Below are 15,474 nucleotides of genomic sequence, written 5' to 3'. Positions count from 1 at the left end.
TAGTACACAACTCCTTTTCTCAAGAAAAGTAGCCAAGCAAACAGACAAAACAGATTTACAAATAATGATGAGTGCTCAGAAGAATACAGAATGCAATGATAGGAAGTCCTAAGGGGGGCCTACTTGCTAGAATACAGAGAAATCTCTAGAATGAGGATGGCTGGAGAAGTGGGTGTTTAGCCAAATCCCACTGCTAACCACTATGTTTTGGTGGTAAATCTGCCTTAACCACGACACGTACCCTTGTCTCTCTGGTGCCACCACACTGGTCCTTCCCCCCTAAAGGTGCCCCATAATGACAACACCATTAATAATAATTATATATATGTATATACATATATAAATACATATTTATGTGTATGTATACAAATATGTATACATACCTTTTTTTTTCCACTTTTTAGGGCTGCACCTGCAGCATATAGAAGTTCCCAGGCTAGGCGCCAAATAGCAGCTATAGCTGCTTGCCTACACCACAGCCACAGTCACAGCAGATCCAAGCTGCATCTGTGACCTACACCACAGCTCATGGCAACGCCAGATCCTTAACCCGCTGAGCAGAGCCAGGGATCAAACTCACATCCTTGTGGATACTAGTTGGGTTTGTAACTCACTGAGCCATGAGGGAACTTCAATAGCTAACAACATTGAATATTGTGTGTCTGGCATTCTTTCAAACACCTCATATAAATTACCTCATTAATCTTTACAACAGCCTTATGAGTTTGACATTATTCTTATTTCCATTTTAAAATGAGGAAACCGAAGAGTTTCCACTATGGCACAGTGGGTTAAGGATCTGGCATTGCTGCAGCTGTAGTATAGGTCACGGCTGCAGCTCAGATTTGATCCCTGGCCCAGGAAATCCTACTATATGCCACGAGTGAGGCCAAAAAAAAATCATATATATATATATGGAAAAATTTATACATATATGAGCAGAGAGAGGTTAAAGTAACTTGCCTAAGAAGATCCAGCTAGAAAGTGGCAAAACTAACCTTTGTATTCAGGGATTGGGGTGCCAGTGTTCACATACTTTATTGTTACACCACACTGCCTCTCTATACCCAGCCTCTTCTATTTCACTTGGGAGTTTTCAAAATGGAAACTCTCAGTGTCCTCAGCTTGCTTTATCGGTCCTTCACCTGAGGAGAGGTCAGGGCAGGACAAGTTTGAGCTGGGATACATACCTGGTCTTCAGGAAGTTTTCCATCATCTTCTAGAATTTGAAAGAGCTCTCCCTCAGCGTAATCTGTCACTACCACCACCTGCAGGGAGAAGGCAATGGTACTAATGGCCCCACATTTATGCATTTTGCGGCTAGGAAATTCCTGGGACCCTTCTTCTTGGGGAGAGGTGACCCCAAACCAGAGTGCACCTCTTTGTCAGTCTCAAAGCTGTCGAGCATATGCACAATGTTGGGATGTCGCAGACCCCGCATGATTTCGATCTCCCGTTGCAGATTCCTCAGCTCCTTCTCTGAGCGTCCCAATTTTGGAATGAACTTCAGGGCCACCACCTGTCAGTGGTAAGGTGAAGAGTCAGGGCCTAACCACACTATTGAAATATTAGCTTCGGGGAGTTCCCGTTGTGGCGCAGTGGAAACGAATCCAACTAGGAACCATGAGGTTGTGGGTTGAATCCCTGGCCTCGCTCAGAGGGTTAAGGATCCAGCATTGCCGTGAGCTGTGGTATAGGTTGCAGATGTGGCTCGGATCTAGCATTGCTGTGGCTCTGGCGTAGGCTCCGATTAGACCCCTAGCCTGGGCACCTCCATATGCCATGGGTGTGGCCCTAAAAAGACAAAAAGACCAAAAAAAAAAAAAAAGAAAGAAAGAAAGAAAGAAAAAGAATTATTAGCTTCAGAGCTCCAGATCTCAAAATTTAGACTGTTTGAGCAATTTTCCCTATACTTGCTAGTCTCCCACCCCATTTGCCCTGTGGTACTGTGGCCTTACCAGGCTTCCCCTGCTTCTTGCCCTAGGAGGAAACAGCCTCTGCCAGAAAGACCCCTTTGGTGGATTCTGGGAAAGGTGTTTCTATCTGGATAAAGAACTCAAGATTTAAGGGATTTAGGGTAAAGAGAAGGAAGGAAAAATGAAAAGGGAAGAATAGAGTTCAGGCAGTTATCTCTTCCTACATGGCACGATGGAGAATAATAATTGTTAATAATTTGTTGTTTACAGAGTTCCCATCGTGGCACAGCAGAAACGAATCCAACTAGGATCCACGAGGTTGCAGGTTTGATCCCTGGACTCGCTCAGTGAGTTGTGGTGTACGTCGCAGACTCAGCTCAGATCCTGCACTGCTATAGCTGTGGTGTAGGCTGGCAGCTGTAGCTCCAATTAGACCCCTAGCCTGGGAACCTTCAAATGCTGTGCGTGTGGCCCTAAAAAGCAAAAATAATAACAATAATAATAGTAAGAATTTGTTGTTTACTAGGTGCCAGGCACTGTACTGATCCAGTATGACAGCACACAATCCTCAAGCCCCATCAATCTGACGCTGTTCTTATTTTCAATCTATAGATAAGGAAACACACAGACAGGTTGAGTAACTTGGCTATAGTTCTAAGGCTGCAAAGTCGGTGGAGCTAGGATCTGAACCCATCTGAACCCAAATAATCCCGTTTCAGAGCTCAAACTCTGTAAGAAGTAAGGAGTCAGTGCCTTAGGGAAACACGTCGATATGTTGGCTGCATTCTCCACTGGAGATGAGGGTATGGAATCCCACCCAAGAGATATCGTCTTTGTTCACCACCTGAGCACTGTATTTTCTTCGACCCTTGTACACCCTCCCAAAAGAGCCTTCTCCAATCATCTCCAACACGTGGTACTTTTCCATGACAACAGAGCGTTCAGGATCCCTCAGAAGGAAGGAAGTAGAGATGGTGATGAAGGGCTACTGCTCCAGGGACAGCTCCACACATCTGGGAGGCCTGGTTCGGGCAGGGAAGAAAGGTTAAAGTTAGCTGCCTTGCCTTTTCCTCTTTTTCACAACAATCCAGGCCTCATAAACAAGAAAAGGTGGAGGGGACGGAAAAATGAGATCTTGGAGCAGAGCGCCTCCTGCAGTTCTCCCTCCTTGTCTCCTCCGGTCCCCCACCCCAACCTCGTTCCCACCCGACCCTGGGCCCCCCCCTTCCCCCTCCACCCAGCCTCGCCCACCAGACCACCGCCCCCTTCACCCAGACACTCCCCTCGACCCCGCCCTCTCTACCCAGCCTCGCCCACCAACCCCGCCCCCTCCACCCAGCCTCGCCCACCGACCCCGCCCCTTCCAGCCACCCAAAGTTCCTGCCCCTGCCAACCACCTCAGCACCCCTCGGCACACGTCGTGCCCGCGCGCTTCGCAGAAGCCCCTCTCACCCCCAGCCTAGGAGCTTCAAGCTCCTCAGGCCGAGGGACACCGGCGCTGGCCTTCAGCCCCGCCCTTTCTGGCTGCCTGCGTACTTTGCCTGACTTAGTATTCTTCCCCACCCCCACCACCGATCTCTTTAGGCTCCTATTATTACCGATTTTACTCGCTAGAACCGGTCAGAGGTGCGGAGAAGAAAGACGTTAGGGGTGAGGGAGAGACGGTGGGCTGCCCACAGGCCCTTACTAGGGCACCTCCGAACCGTCCCTCGGCCATCAGGACCTTCTAAGGACCTGGAGTCTGCGGTTGCCTAGAAACGGCCGCTAGCCACCCTCCCTCCCGCCCCCACTTATACTTTCCGCCTCCTGCTGCCCCCGAGGGTATTTCCGGTTCCGGCTGCGAGCCGCAGAAGACATGGCGGCGTCTGCGTCGGCAACTGCAGGGGAGGAGGACTGGTAACTTTGGGGGCATGGGCTTTGGCTGACCGCCTGGATCCGGTCCGGGGGGGCTAGCTGCGGCCGCGGATGATCCGTATGGCTGGCGTGTGGGGCGGAGCGAGGGATGCGGGATGGCAGAGATGCTGACAACTCTTGCTAAGAGAGTTCTGGACTGGGGAGCCGGTGGGTGGAGGGGCGTCGATCTGACCCGAAGAAGACCTCATCAGCACCGCCCTGGCCAGTTCAGGCCGCGCCTTATCTGCTTCGATGCCCTGTCCTCCGGCTTCACCCCGTCCCATTCTCTCCTTCTGAAGTGCTCGGGGTCCCTGGGGATACCTGTTTCTCAGCTCTCTCCCCCCAGCCCCATCATTTTTACTTCCCGGAACCGATGTCCTCCAGTTCCCATCCCCCTTTCCCCTGGATCAGCCTGTTTTCTCTAAGGCTTTCCTCAGCCTTCTCCCTCCTCGACAGCACTAATGAGGACTCTTGTCTGTATAAAGCTTTACACCTCACAAGAAGCTCTCTTAGTCCTTCTCTCAAGCATTCTTAACAAGGGACCAGAACCTGGAAGCATTCTGGGATTCGGAAATAGATAAATATAGGTTCGCTTCAAGATTTATTAGCTGCGTGATGCTGACCAGGCCACCTAGCTTCTGTGAGTCAGTGTCTTCAGCTGTAAAGAAAAGTGGGTGTGGCATCTACCTCATAGAATAGTTGAGAGGGTCAGGATGGATTTGTAACATACATAAGCCTTCTTTTCATTAATAACTCTGAGGTGTAGGCACCTGAGGAGACTAGATGAAGCCCGAAGAGGGAAAATGATTCACCACAAGGTACATAGTTATGACTAGGAATCCAGGTTTTCTGACTCCAAACCTTATGTTTGAAGTCCTAGGACATTCTGTGTTTCCCCCCCACCCCCTTTTTGGTCACCATCCCATCCTGTATCACACATCCAGGGCCCAGTCACAAGTAGGTGGGCAAAGTATTGAAGGGGGCCTCTCGATGGAAGGGCCACTATAAGGTTTCACTGGTTCAGGGTCCCAGCCAGTGCTGGCTTTTTTTTTTTTTTTTTTTTTGAGACCATCCAGACTTGTGGTTTTCAACCTATTCAGGTGGACTTTAAGATTCTGAAGATACCCTCTGTGTCACAGAGAGAGCAGTATTGATTGCACAACTAGCCTGTGGTGCTCTAATGCACAACTAGCCTGTGGTGCTCTAAGACTCTGATGCTCATGTCATCCAGAACCAGTCCACTGTTACCTGTGTTATATATATGTTATGTTTTGAGTATCTGCCTAAGACTTAAAAAGACTTTAAAAGATTTTGAGAAATACCATCTACATATGTATGTATATACACACACACACACATATATATATAGACACACACATACGTATACATATGTATATATGTCCATTCTTGGTGAAGAAGAGACAGTATAAGAAAGCAAACCAAGGGTTCCCTGGTGGCCCAGTGGGTTAAGGCTTTGGCTTTATCACTGCTGTGGCACGGGTTGCTGCTCTGGTGTGGGTTCGATCCCTGGCACAGGCCAAAAAAAGAATGCAAACCAAGTATATATTTTCCATGTATTCTGTAGGTAGAGCTGTTGCCTCAAGCCAGTCACTTATCTTCAATGTCATTACAACTTGTTTCTGTGATTAAACATTTGTGACCTCTGATTTACATCAGGACCACTGGATCCTGACCTGGACAGGTTGATCGAGATCAATCAGACAGCAGGGATCGTAAATACATCAAATATTAACTACATCCTCTCTTTCCTTTTAAGGGAGAAAGTTATATATAAATAGGGGGAAAAACAGGACATAGATTAGTTACTATGGCCAAGATACTATTAGGCACTTTACGTAAACCAATCACCTTTCATCACAATAACCCTGGAGAGTAGGTGGTGATATCTGTATGTGGTGGACAGGGTAGTTCAGGCTTACAGGTATAAATAACTACTCAGATCACGTAGCTGGCAAGTGATTGGTACCTATTACTGATTCCAAGACTGATGGCTTTTCCGCTAGAGCACAGCCTTTATACCACATAGCTCTGTTCTGTTCAGGTGGGTCTCTCCTTTGAGGAGGTTAATGGTGACTGGTATTGGCAGTGTGCATAGATAGACACTGGGATCCATGAACAGCAGCGTAGGGAAGGCCAGGTATTAGTAGCCTTAATTCTCATCAATGGACATCATATTTTTGAGTTAGAGAACTGACCCCAAAGGAACAACCCACAGTGTGATGAAACCTAAACAGGGAGTCGAGAAACCTAGCCCCAGTCCCAGTTCTGCCTTTGTTAAGACTGGAGATCTGGGCTAGTCATTTCACCCTCTTGGGACTCTGTTTCGTCATCTGTTGGCAGAAATGATCTCCAAAACTCTGATTCCCATGCTTCCTACCTGGCCATTTGACAGCTTAAGGAAACGTTTCCCCCATCTGTCTTTATGGAGGTTAACAAGAGAGTGCACTCAGGCCGATTGCCATTTTTCTGCAGAGCCAGTCTTCAGTGGCCTTGGTGGGGTTTAACAGGGAGAGCTGTCATGGTGAGTCAGTCTCCCCCTGTCTCTCTAGGGTCCTTCCCTCTGAAGTTGAAGTGTTAGAGTCAATCTACCTGGATGAACTACAGGTGGTTAAAGGAAATAGCAGGTATGTATTTAACTAGAGGTGGGCAGGAGTCCCCTTGGGAAGGAGAGGACTCCATGAAGTATCTGGGTGCCTGGATTCAGATATTTCTGTCATGTAGACAAAGACTATTCCTTTAATGCCCCCCCAAAGAAAGAGCCCGATGCTTACTTCCTCTGGCCGCTTTCCTTTCTCACCACCATCCTCCCCAGCCCTCAAGCCCCTGCCCAGTCACATCCCAGGTCTCCACTCCATCCACCTGCAGATCGTCACCGTGGGAGATCTCCATCACCCTGCACCCCGCCACTGCCGAAGACCAGGATTCGCAGTATGTCTGCTTCACTCTGGTGCTTCAGGTTCCAGCACAGGTGAGGCCTCGACTTTATGGCAACAATGGGAGGCAGGGGAGAGGCCCCAGGGTGAAGTGCTTTGGCAGTAACTTGTCACTTTCTCCTCTTAGTATCCCCATGAGGTGCCACAGATCTCTATCCGTAACCCCCGAGGACTCTCAGATGAACAGATCCACAAGTAGGTCGGGCTGGTCAGCGCAGGGGAAGCTTGGGATACAGCCCAGTCTGGTGAGGGCAGGCGGCAGGCCTAATGTTTGCGTTGCTGTCTCTCTCTCTCTCCAGGATCTCACAGGCGCTGAGCCATGTGGCTGAGGCTGGACTGGGTACGGCCATGCTCTATGAGCTCATCGAGGTGAGAAGTGTGTTAGAAAAAGTCCTTCCCTTCCAGCGAGAGCAGTTTCTTTCAGGGGAGGCCATGGGCCTGGACTCCACCACATCTGGAGACATTCATTTAATTATTGTTTAGGTAAAGCCTCAACTGATCCAGAGACATGAAATGCTCTTCTGTTACAAAAAGTCTCCCCGAAAGACAGTTCTCTCGCTTTGCCAAGTTAACTATTCCAGCATCTTTTTGAAGTTTTAGTGAAATATAGTTGGTTTACAGGGTTGTGATAACTTTTGCTGTATATTCCAGCATCTTGACAGAAAATTACTTCTCCTCTTTGACTTGCATCTTTTCTTGCTGCAGTGTCAGTGCATTTCTTGTTCTCTTGGCGTTGGCAGCTGAAAGTAGTAAGAGATCTTGCCTAGAGCTTCTAGCCATAAGTGAACACTTGACCTTGGTTCAGCTGGACCTTGGCTACAGGGTCTAGCCGTAAGTGAACATTTGGAGGCTAGTTGGCCATTGGCCAACTAGAAGGTCTTGGTTCTTTTACTCAGAGAACCCTAGTGAAGGAAACGACCCACAGGAAACCATACCTAGAGCTCTGAGTTAAAATACACAGGTAACGTTAGTTGTTTGAGATCAGAAAATACAAATACAGTCTTGTTTTCCTCTGCGTTTTTGAGAAGATATGCAGAAAAGAATGAAGGTGGGCGGCCTGGAGTCCAAGTGGGCAAAGACCACTGTAGCGCTTCTGAGTCAGGCCTCCACAATGCAGCTTTGAACTTGGTGGAATTCCAGAGTATTAGCTATTCAAACAGTATCGCAGATGCATATTTCATAGCTCAGCCCAATGCCTTGTGAATTCTCTGTCCGTTTGGGGTGTCAGTGCCTTCACTTTCTTTCTGAAAGCTGACTCCAGAGCAGGGGGATAACCCGGAAAGTCCTCCCAGAGGATATGAGTTTTATTTGAACATTTTTTTTTCTCTCTAAGGTGTTGTATTTCCATCCCCAAGATGTATAAACGGTGACTTAATGAGTAGAAAAACAATGAAACTGGATTTTGCAGCTGGGCAGATTTGGGGGGAGGGCGAGGATGTGGAAGAGGATTAATTCCAAGCAGAGGGAGATCACCAAGACAGAAATAGGAGTTCCTATCGTGTCTCAGTGGTTAACGAACCCAGCTAGGATCCATGAGGATGCCAGTTCGATGCCTGGCTTCGCTCAGTGGGTTAAGGATCTGGCATTGCCGTGAGCTGTGGTGTAGGCCGGTAACTACAGCTCCAATTGGACCCTTGCCTGGGAACCTCCATGTGCCAACGGGTTCAGCCCTTAAAAAAAAAAAGAAAGAAAGAAAGAAAGAAAAATCAAAACAGAAATGCATGAACACGGGGAGTTCCCATTGTGGCTCAGCCTGTTAAGAACCCAACTAGTATCCATGAGGATGCAGGTTTGATTCCTGGCCTCGCTCAGTAGGTTAAGGATCCGGTGTTGCTGTGTAGGTTGCAGATGCAGGTCAGATCCTTTTTTGCTGTGGCTGTGGTGTAGGCCGGCAGCTGCGGCTCTGATTTGACCCCTAGCCCCGGAACTTCCATGTGCCGCAGTTGCGGCCCTAAAGAAAAAGAATCGTGTGAACATGAGATAAATTGGCTTGGTGGGAACAGTCCAGCAGGTCACTGCTGGGAGAATGAGCTTTGCTCATAGTTCTGGCTGCCGCCTCCCTGTTTAAACAGTGTCTTCTCTCCCCTCAGAAAGGGAAGGAAATCCTTACAGATAACAACATCCCCCACGGCCAGTGCGTCATCTGCCTCTATGGTTTCCAGGTGGGTTTCTCTCTTGGGACCTGGGGTCTGCTCAGGCCAGTGGAGGGCTCGGGAGAGCTCTGATGCAGTGCCCTCCCTCCAGGAGAAGGAAGCCTTTACCAAAACACCCTGTTACCACTACTTCCACTGCCACTGCCTGGCCCGGTACATCCAGCACATGGAGCACGAGCTGCAGGCCCAGGGACGGGAACAGGAACAGCAACGGCAGCATGCCGCAGCTAAACAGGTCGACCCCGCCGCCCCTTGCTGGCTTGATACGGCCAGCTCGCCTAACCTTTTCTATCCTTCCACTGCCAGGCCTTCTCAGCCTTTTCAGGGTCCTGGGTATCTTGGAGATTAATGAAAGCTCCCCTCTGTCCCGGAACAAGGGCATCCTTATGTGCATGTAACAGTATTGCACGTGGTTTCAGAAGGTTTCCAGACCTCCAGCTAGGCAGCCCCTGCTCTGGCCCACCTCACTACCATCAGGTGTGGCTGTGCCATTCTGTCCCAGCTCTCTGTAGGTGAGGCTGGCGGATAGGGTTGGGCAGCTGACGAGTGCCCTGGGCTGGGAAGCAGGCCTGTGATTTCTCCTCTCTTTTCAGAAGGCCGTGGGTGTGCAGTGCCCAGTGTGCAGAGAGCCGCTCGTGTACGATCTCGCCTCACTGAAAGCAGCCCCCGAACCCCAACAGCCCATGGTAAGGAAACCCTCTTAATCTCAGCCAAGAGTAATGGCATCTTGTCTGCTTCGAATAAGATGTCTGGTATTGGGCCTAAGCTACCTGGGCCCTCTCTGCAGAGCCACGGCCCCCACTCGGTGCACACAGCTTTGTTCAGGAGCCCAGTTCTGAGGGATAAAACCAAGAACCTTGAGCCCATCTCCTGAGGCAGTCCTGGAAGAGCAAAGGTTTCAGGTCTGCCTTCTGTTTTATTCTGCCTTCCATGCCCTTCTGCTCCCTTCCCCCAGGAGCTGTACCAACCTGATGCAGAGAGCCTGCGCCAGCAAGCAGAACGCAAGAGGCTGTACCAGAGACAGCAGGAGAGAGGGGGCATCATTGACCTTGAGGCTGAGCGTAACCGGTACTTCATTAGCCTCCAGCAGGTGAGGGAAGGATTTCTCAACCCTCCCCTGATGACACCAACCTTCCTACCAACACACCCCTCTGCCTCGGGTGAGCTTTGTTCTGCTCTGGGAGGATAGAGGCCGATAGTGGTTGGCTCAGATTCTGGGCAAGGGGCCCGCAGTTCCCCGCTTTGAGGAACTGCATCTCCTTCACTGCATCTGCTCAATTCCTTCTAGCCTCCTGCCCCTTTGGAACCTGAGTCAGCTGTAGATGCCTCTAGAGGATCCCACCCACCCAGTGCCCTTGCCACAGAACCATCCGTCTCATCAACTGCTCAAACCACCCTGTCACCTCCTCTGCCTGTGACCTCCCAGTACACGTGTGAGAAGATTCCAGGGCTTGGGCCAAATCAGCAAAAGCTGGGCGAGACCCAGAGAGCTATGCCAGAACCCCCCCGGGCCAGTCGAGGCCCCTGGAGACAGGCCGAACGGAGGCACCTAAAGGGAGGGGAATGCAGTGTCCTCAAAGGTACCATTGACACCCAGGAACTGCCACCTCCTGAGGGGCCCCTCAAGGAGGCCATGGACCTAAAGCCAGAGTCCCGTAACCAAGGGGTGGAAGGTCCTCCTCAGGAGAAGGGGCCTGGCAACTGGCAGGATCCCCCACCCCGCAGGACTCGGGACTGTGCTCGCTGGGAGCGCTCCAAGGGTCGGACACCAGCTTCTTCCTACCCCCGCCTGCCCCGGGGAAGGGGAGCCTATCGGCCTGGTACTCGAAGGGAGCCCGTGAGCCTTGAATCTGAAGATGGTTCCTAGCAGTACCCGGGGGGGACAGGGAAGTGGGAGGGGGCAATAAAGAGATTTGGCCTGGTTTGGCTTTCCTTACTCAGTAGTGCCTCGTCTGTGGAGCAGGGCTCTCTTTCAGAACTCCTAGCAAGACTGGAACATGGCAGTTTTGCTCTGAAGTCTGTTCCCTGAAGAGATCAAAGTCTGGGTGAAGAGGGGGGCTGATATCTCAGCTAGTGGGGTGGATTTCAGGGAAAACTGGTAGATGCCAACATTTAAGCAGAATATGCAAGGCGCCCACCCCCCCCTCCACAGAGCCCATCACACACCCGCATCTGTCTGTCTGTATACAGAGTACCTTTAGGTGGAGGACAGGGGGTACCCTCCTATTTACTGTAGTCTTTATTCTTCTGCCTTTGTCTTAGGCTCCGCCCCCAGCACTTATACATGTGGTTGTCTGATGGGGCCCATAGCCATCCATTTGATAGCCCCTGCTCTTCACTCAAGGACCAACACACGGAGGTAGGAAGGGAGGTTAGAGACCAGAGTGGCGTGGTAGGAGTTTATTGATCCCCGAGAGGAGGAGAAAGCGGGGCACGTCCTGGTGGTCACCTCCTCAGAGAGTCAGCATGACGCACTGCCCCCTCGGGGTCATTTTTATACAGCATGAAGTAGCCCTGCACCTGGGCAGGACTGATCTGAGTCGTAGCTTGAAGGGCACGATCTGCAAAGCTCTCGGCCAGGGAAGGTGCCTGCCCGGGATAGAACCTCTGGAACATCTGGGTCAGCTGCCAGCGTGAGCAGTGGCCCACATACTCCTTCAGGTCTACTCGCCCGGGGCGTATCAGGGCAGGGTCGAGCCTAAGAGAAGACAGCAAAGGCAGAGCCATGAGCAGCAGGACCCCTAGCACCCGCAAAGTGGTCCCTCTGAACCTCGTGATCCTCCCAAGGCACCGAGGAGGTCTTGCCTCACAGTCTCAGAGCAGCTCGCTCTTTACCTGTCAACGTGGTTGGTGGTCATGAACACAATGCGTGCCTCAGTGGACGCCACGCCATCTAAGGCGTTGAGCAGTCCACTGAAGGTGAGACGACCTAGACCTTGGTACTTCACTGGGTCTGGAGGAAGGCAGAGAGAAAAAAGCACGGGTGGTCACAGCTCTCCTTCAAATGAGCATCTCTTTCTACTCCCACCCCTACCCCACTCATCAGTGCCTCTTGTGGGCTAACCCAGCCGCCCTCCATCACCTCTGGGATTTCTACTTTCTTCCACTGTTCCTCATTTAGAAACATTCCCTATTCCCTCAGCTCCCCTCACTTACTCTCCGCAGCCAGGTCCCGGCTGAGAAAGGCAGCATCCACATCCTCCAGGAGCACCAGGCTCTGCTGCGGGGCCACGCTCAGCAGGTGGTTGAGCCGGTCATCCGAGAGGCTGGAGTCTGTGAGACTCAGCAGGCAGATGCTGTGCTGCAGCTCCCCAGCCAGGGCTGTGCTATGGAGGAGGAGGGATGACAGGTAATCGGCAAGGTGGGAACCGGTCCTTGGGCCCAACTGCTCTCTCCTCCCTGTACTAATTTTGTCCTGGAGGCCTAAGCCTTCCACCAGCCCACCCTAGAGTCCCCAGGTCTCGTGTTTATCCTGGTCCCTGTTCGCCACATTTATTCCCCTCTCCAAGCCCACCAGCCCCATCGCCAGTTTGAGGGTTAAGAGACGTTGGAGTCTACTCACATAAAACTGCTCTTTCCGCAACCAGGGGGGCCGTAAAGCAGGTAGCCGCGTCTGTAGGGAATGCCTAGGAATACAGCCAGGCTGATGATCATGACCTAAAATGAGTCCTTCACTCGGCCCCAGAAGTCCACACTCATTCCCAAGCCTGCTCCCCGGAGGCCTGAGGACCTCAGCATCGGAAGAAATCATTCCCACAGGCAACTTTTCTTTCTTCCTCGTCTATGGGAATGGCGCTGACCAGCCTGTTCCCTCCTGCTCTACCACCACATGAAAACCAGCCTGGCCAAGGAGTTCCCATTGTGGCGCAGCAGAAACAACTCCGACTAGGAACCATGAGGTTGCGGGTTTGATCCCTGGCCTTCCTCAGTGGGTCAAGGATCTGGCGTTGCTGTGAGCTGTGGTATTGGTAACAGACGTGGCTCTGATTCAACCCCTAGCCTGGGAACCTCCATATGGCACGAGAGTAGCGGCTCTAAAAACCAAACCAAAACAAAAAACCAGCGTGGCCAAGACCCTCGCTGCTTCTCACCTCTGTCAGTGTACCACTTGGGGTTATCGATGAATTCCCGGATGTCTCTGACAATTCGGTCAGCCAGACCCTGTTCTAGAACCACAGAATTCAGTGGCCGCCGGCGGCGCGGATAGCCGAAGGGGCGCCATTCAGAGCCCACAGCTGTGTACATCACTGTCTTCCCTTCCTCTTGCTGCAAGGCTAGTTCTCGAGCTGGGAGGGGGGAGATGAGACAAAGACACTAAGTCCTCTTTGCCACACGATTAGGCAGCGCTGTGCCATAACAGCTCCCCCTGGCCCCGTGGGCTCAGATCCTCCTACACCTCCTCTCCAGGCCTCTCTCCCTTTGATGCCAAATACCCCATCCCTGAAACGCCCATTCCCCACCCCCAGAAAGCCCACCCTGGGCCTCCCACACCTTCTTCCAGGATGTTGAAGAAAATCTTTCGGTCAGTGCCCAGAGCCGTGAAGGTAACAGACTCCCAAGGAGTCCCCGTCTGCAGGTCTATCATCTGCATCTCTCGGCTCCGTTCCACCCGGATCCATTTCCCCTGGTACCTGAATGAGAATGGTCAAAAAGAGGCGAGGGAACAGGTCAAACCCACCTCCTCTCCTTCTCCTTTTCCACGCTCAGAGCCCTCCCTGGCTCCCAGCCTTACCAGATAAAGTGGTTTCCAGGGCTAGGGACAAATTCAAACTTAGTGGAGATGCGACCACTCTCGTGCTGAAGGTACGAAGTCTCGACACTGAGGTGCTGAGTGCGGGCACTGTGGCGGGTGAGCCAGCTAAGCAACCAGGCGTAGCTCCTGTCTCGAGCAGGGACTTCCAGTGTGATCATATAATGGCGCCGGAATGCCACCAGGCCCAGCTGGGCGCCCTTCCGGGCCAAGGCCAGGGCTGTGCCCACACCCACCAGCCCAAATCCAGCCCCAAAGTAGGGGTTGTCCTTCAGGGCCAGAACAAAGTCTGAGAAGGGCATCTTGAAAGGAAAACACTGAACCTTACAAGCCCCGAGGCATTTTCAAGACCTGGGGGTGGGGAACAGCAGAGATGGGATGAAGCACAAGATTAGTTTAGCAACTGGACTCTGAAATTCCTCCCCAACCCACCTCACCCCCTGCAGAAGCTGGGAGCAGGAAGGACAGGTCAGCATTACTCTGTGCTTCGATATGCTCCCTTTGCGGGATGGGATTCCAGGCCATGCATCCCATTTTGCCGCTCATTATCCTGTTCGTACCTGTTTCCCACCAGATGTCTCGGTCTGGAGATTCCTTAAACCTGAGAGAACAATATAACTGGCTTCACATCAGGGTAATGGATGGACAGAAATTTTGTGGTCCCTGTGACCAGCTAATATAGAAAGGGTCCCGCTAGCCAGAGTTAGTGGGGGATGAAGAAGCTACTCTCTTCGGTCAACCTGTCAGTAACCACCTGCCTTGTTATCATGAGTCATGTCCTTCAAATGCCCTCTCTTTTACATGCTCAACTCCTAATGTCCTGTTTGGCCCCTCATTACCTCCCACCTAAACTGTCTCTTTAAAATTAACTTTAGTTCTTAAAATGGCATCTTAAAGGTCTCCACGTTCTGCTTCACCAAGCTGCAATACAAGGGCCCAGATCTTTCTTCAGAAGGATCTGCTTCAATCCCATTACTTTCCCTACTCCTCCAATAGCTGGCTCTCAACAGGGCCCTGAATTAGGTAAAAACTCCTCTGCCTCCACAACAGGGCACCATCCACCTTTACGGCTTAGCTCCTAATACTCTGTTCAACAAATATGCAAACAACGCCATTCCTCCTTGCCCAAGCAGTTCTCCTGACTCAAAAAGGTTCATTCTAATTTCTTCCTTCCCTCATCTCCAGGTGAAGTCCTACCCATCTGCTACTTCCTCCATGGAGATTTTCCTGAATTCTCCCCAATAAAATGTACCCAGGTCTGATTCTAGACTGTCAGATCCCGAAGGGTAGGAGGTCAAATCGTTTCTAGCACACCTCCCTCGACCCCTGCCACTTGGCTCTGCGCCTGACACGCAGGGCGGTGAATAGACAGCAGTGACCTCGGGTGAGGCTCAGAATAGGATCCAGAATTCCCCCAATTCCTATGCACGGAAGGCCACAAAGCCGTTCCTGCCCCCGGTCCTTGTGGGACGCCCAGAAGTCCCCTCCGGAACCCCACTACACCCCAGCTCGCGCCGCCAGCAGCGTGGTTTGGAGTAATAGGTCACTCCGCCCCCTTACCGCCATGACTCTCTGGCCCTCCCTCTCGATGGTTTCACCTCCGCGCTCTTGGGGGAAGCGCCTCCAGGCCCCGCCCCCTGAGTTATTTCCCCTACTTCCCGCCACACCCACCAAGAGGGCCAGGCCACTCTGCTCCACAACTCTCGATGGTACTCCTGGGGCTTCGCGGCCGAGCGGTGGAGAGCTGAAGGGGGGAAGGATAGAGAGAATCATAGAGTACTCCGCCAGCCGCACAGAAGAAGAGAGAG

At 51.6% G+C, this 15,474-nt stretch overlaps 3 protein-coding genes across 55 annotated transcripts in view; 1 reads left to right on the top strand and 2 right to left on the bottom strand.

Annotated features, from left to right (window-relative positions):
* Window positions 1-3,644, bottom strand: part of STK36 (serine/threonine kinase 36) — a 28,904-nt gene extending 25,260 nt beyond the window's left edge. For 8 of the 48 annotated variants that reach the window (XR_014830112.1, XR_014830115.1, XM_085000433.1 and 5 more), the window contains exons 1-4: window positions 3,314-3,437; window positions 2,761-2,938; window positions 1,379-1,519; window positions 1,191-1,268 (exon numbers count right to left, since the gene is read on the bottom strand). Coding sequence is in view for 29 of the 48 variants with exons in the window: in XM_085000401.1 (XP_084856527.1) it covers window positions 1,191-1,268; window positions 1,379-1,519; window positions 2,761-2,844 (303 nt within the window). In the remaining 19 variants the exon portion in view is untranslated. Of the gene's footprint in view, window positions 1-1,190; window positions 1,269-1,378; window positions 1,520-2,184; window positions 2,390-2,439; window positions 2,523-2,669; window positions 2,939-3,300; window positions 3,438-3,514 lie in introns of those variants that run through there. The other 40 variants (XR_014830113.1, XR_014830116.1, XM_085000434.1 and 37 more) reach the window with 12 other exon arrangements.
* Window positions 3,645-3,736: 92 nt separating this feature from the next.
* RNF25 (ring finger protein 25) lies at window positions 3,737-10,852 on the top strand. 2 transcript variants are annotated; one of them, XM_021076486.2, is made up of 10 exons: window positions 3,737-3,812; window positions 6,380-6,454; window positions 6,696-6,798; window positions 6,891-6,958; window positions 7,063-7,132; window positions 8,854-8,925; window positions 9,008-9,151; window positions 9,513-9,602; window positions 9,872-10,006; window positions 10,205-10,852. In XM_021076486.2, the coding sequence occupies exons 1-10, from the start codon at window positions 3,772-3,774 to the stop codon at window positions 10,781-10,783; spliced, it is 1,377 nt and encodes a 458-aa protein (XP_020932145.2). In that variant the 5' UTR covers window positions 3,737-3,771; the 3' UTR covers window positions 10,784-10,852. The 2 variants fall into 2 exon arrangements, with proteins under 2 accessions (XP_020932145.2, XP_020932144.2); XM_021076485.2 differs by having other exon boundaries at window positions 9,510-9,602.
* A 449-nt stretch (window positions 10,853-11,301) lies between these two features.
* BCS1L (BCS1 homolog, ubiquinol-cytochrome c reductase complex chaperone) lies at window positions 11,302-15,315 on the bottom strand. Of its 5 annotated transcripts, none has more exons than XR_014828810.1 (9): window positions 15,227-15,315; window positions 14,227-14,267; window positions 13,649-14,017; window positions 13,408-13,547; window positions 13,008-13,202; window positions 12,479-12,573; window positions 12,073-12,242; window positions 11,752-11,869; window positions 11,302-11,614 (listed from the first exon to the last, which is right to left on the bottom strand). XR_014828810.1 is itself a non-coding variant. In NM_001243676.1 (9 exon segments), coding segments are annotated over 7 exon segments (1,260 nt in total). In that variant the 5' UTR covers window positions 13,969-14,017; window positions 14,227-14,267; window positions 15,227-15,274; the 3' UTR covers window positions 11,302-11,361.
* Window positions 15,316-15,474: the final 159 nt, after the last annotated feature.

This window comes from Sus scrofa, chromosome 15, assembly GCF_054392235.1.
Source record: "Sus scrofa isolate SSC_HxYL_T2T_F1_AM1 chromosome 15, Sscrofa_HxYL_maternal_Yorkshire_Landrace_v2.0, whole genome shotgun sequence".
Classification (NCBI taxonomy): domain Eukaryota; kingdom Metazoa; phylum Chordata; class Mammalia; order Artiodactyla; family Suidae; genus Sus; species Sus scrofa.
The sequence above is the reverse complement of the archived record's forward strand: the minus strand, read 5'-3'. Positions and strand labels throughout refer to the sequence as shown.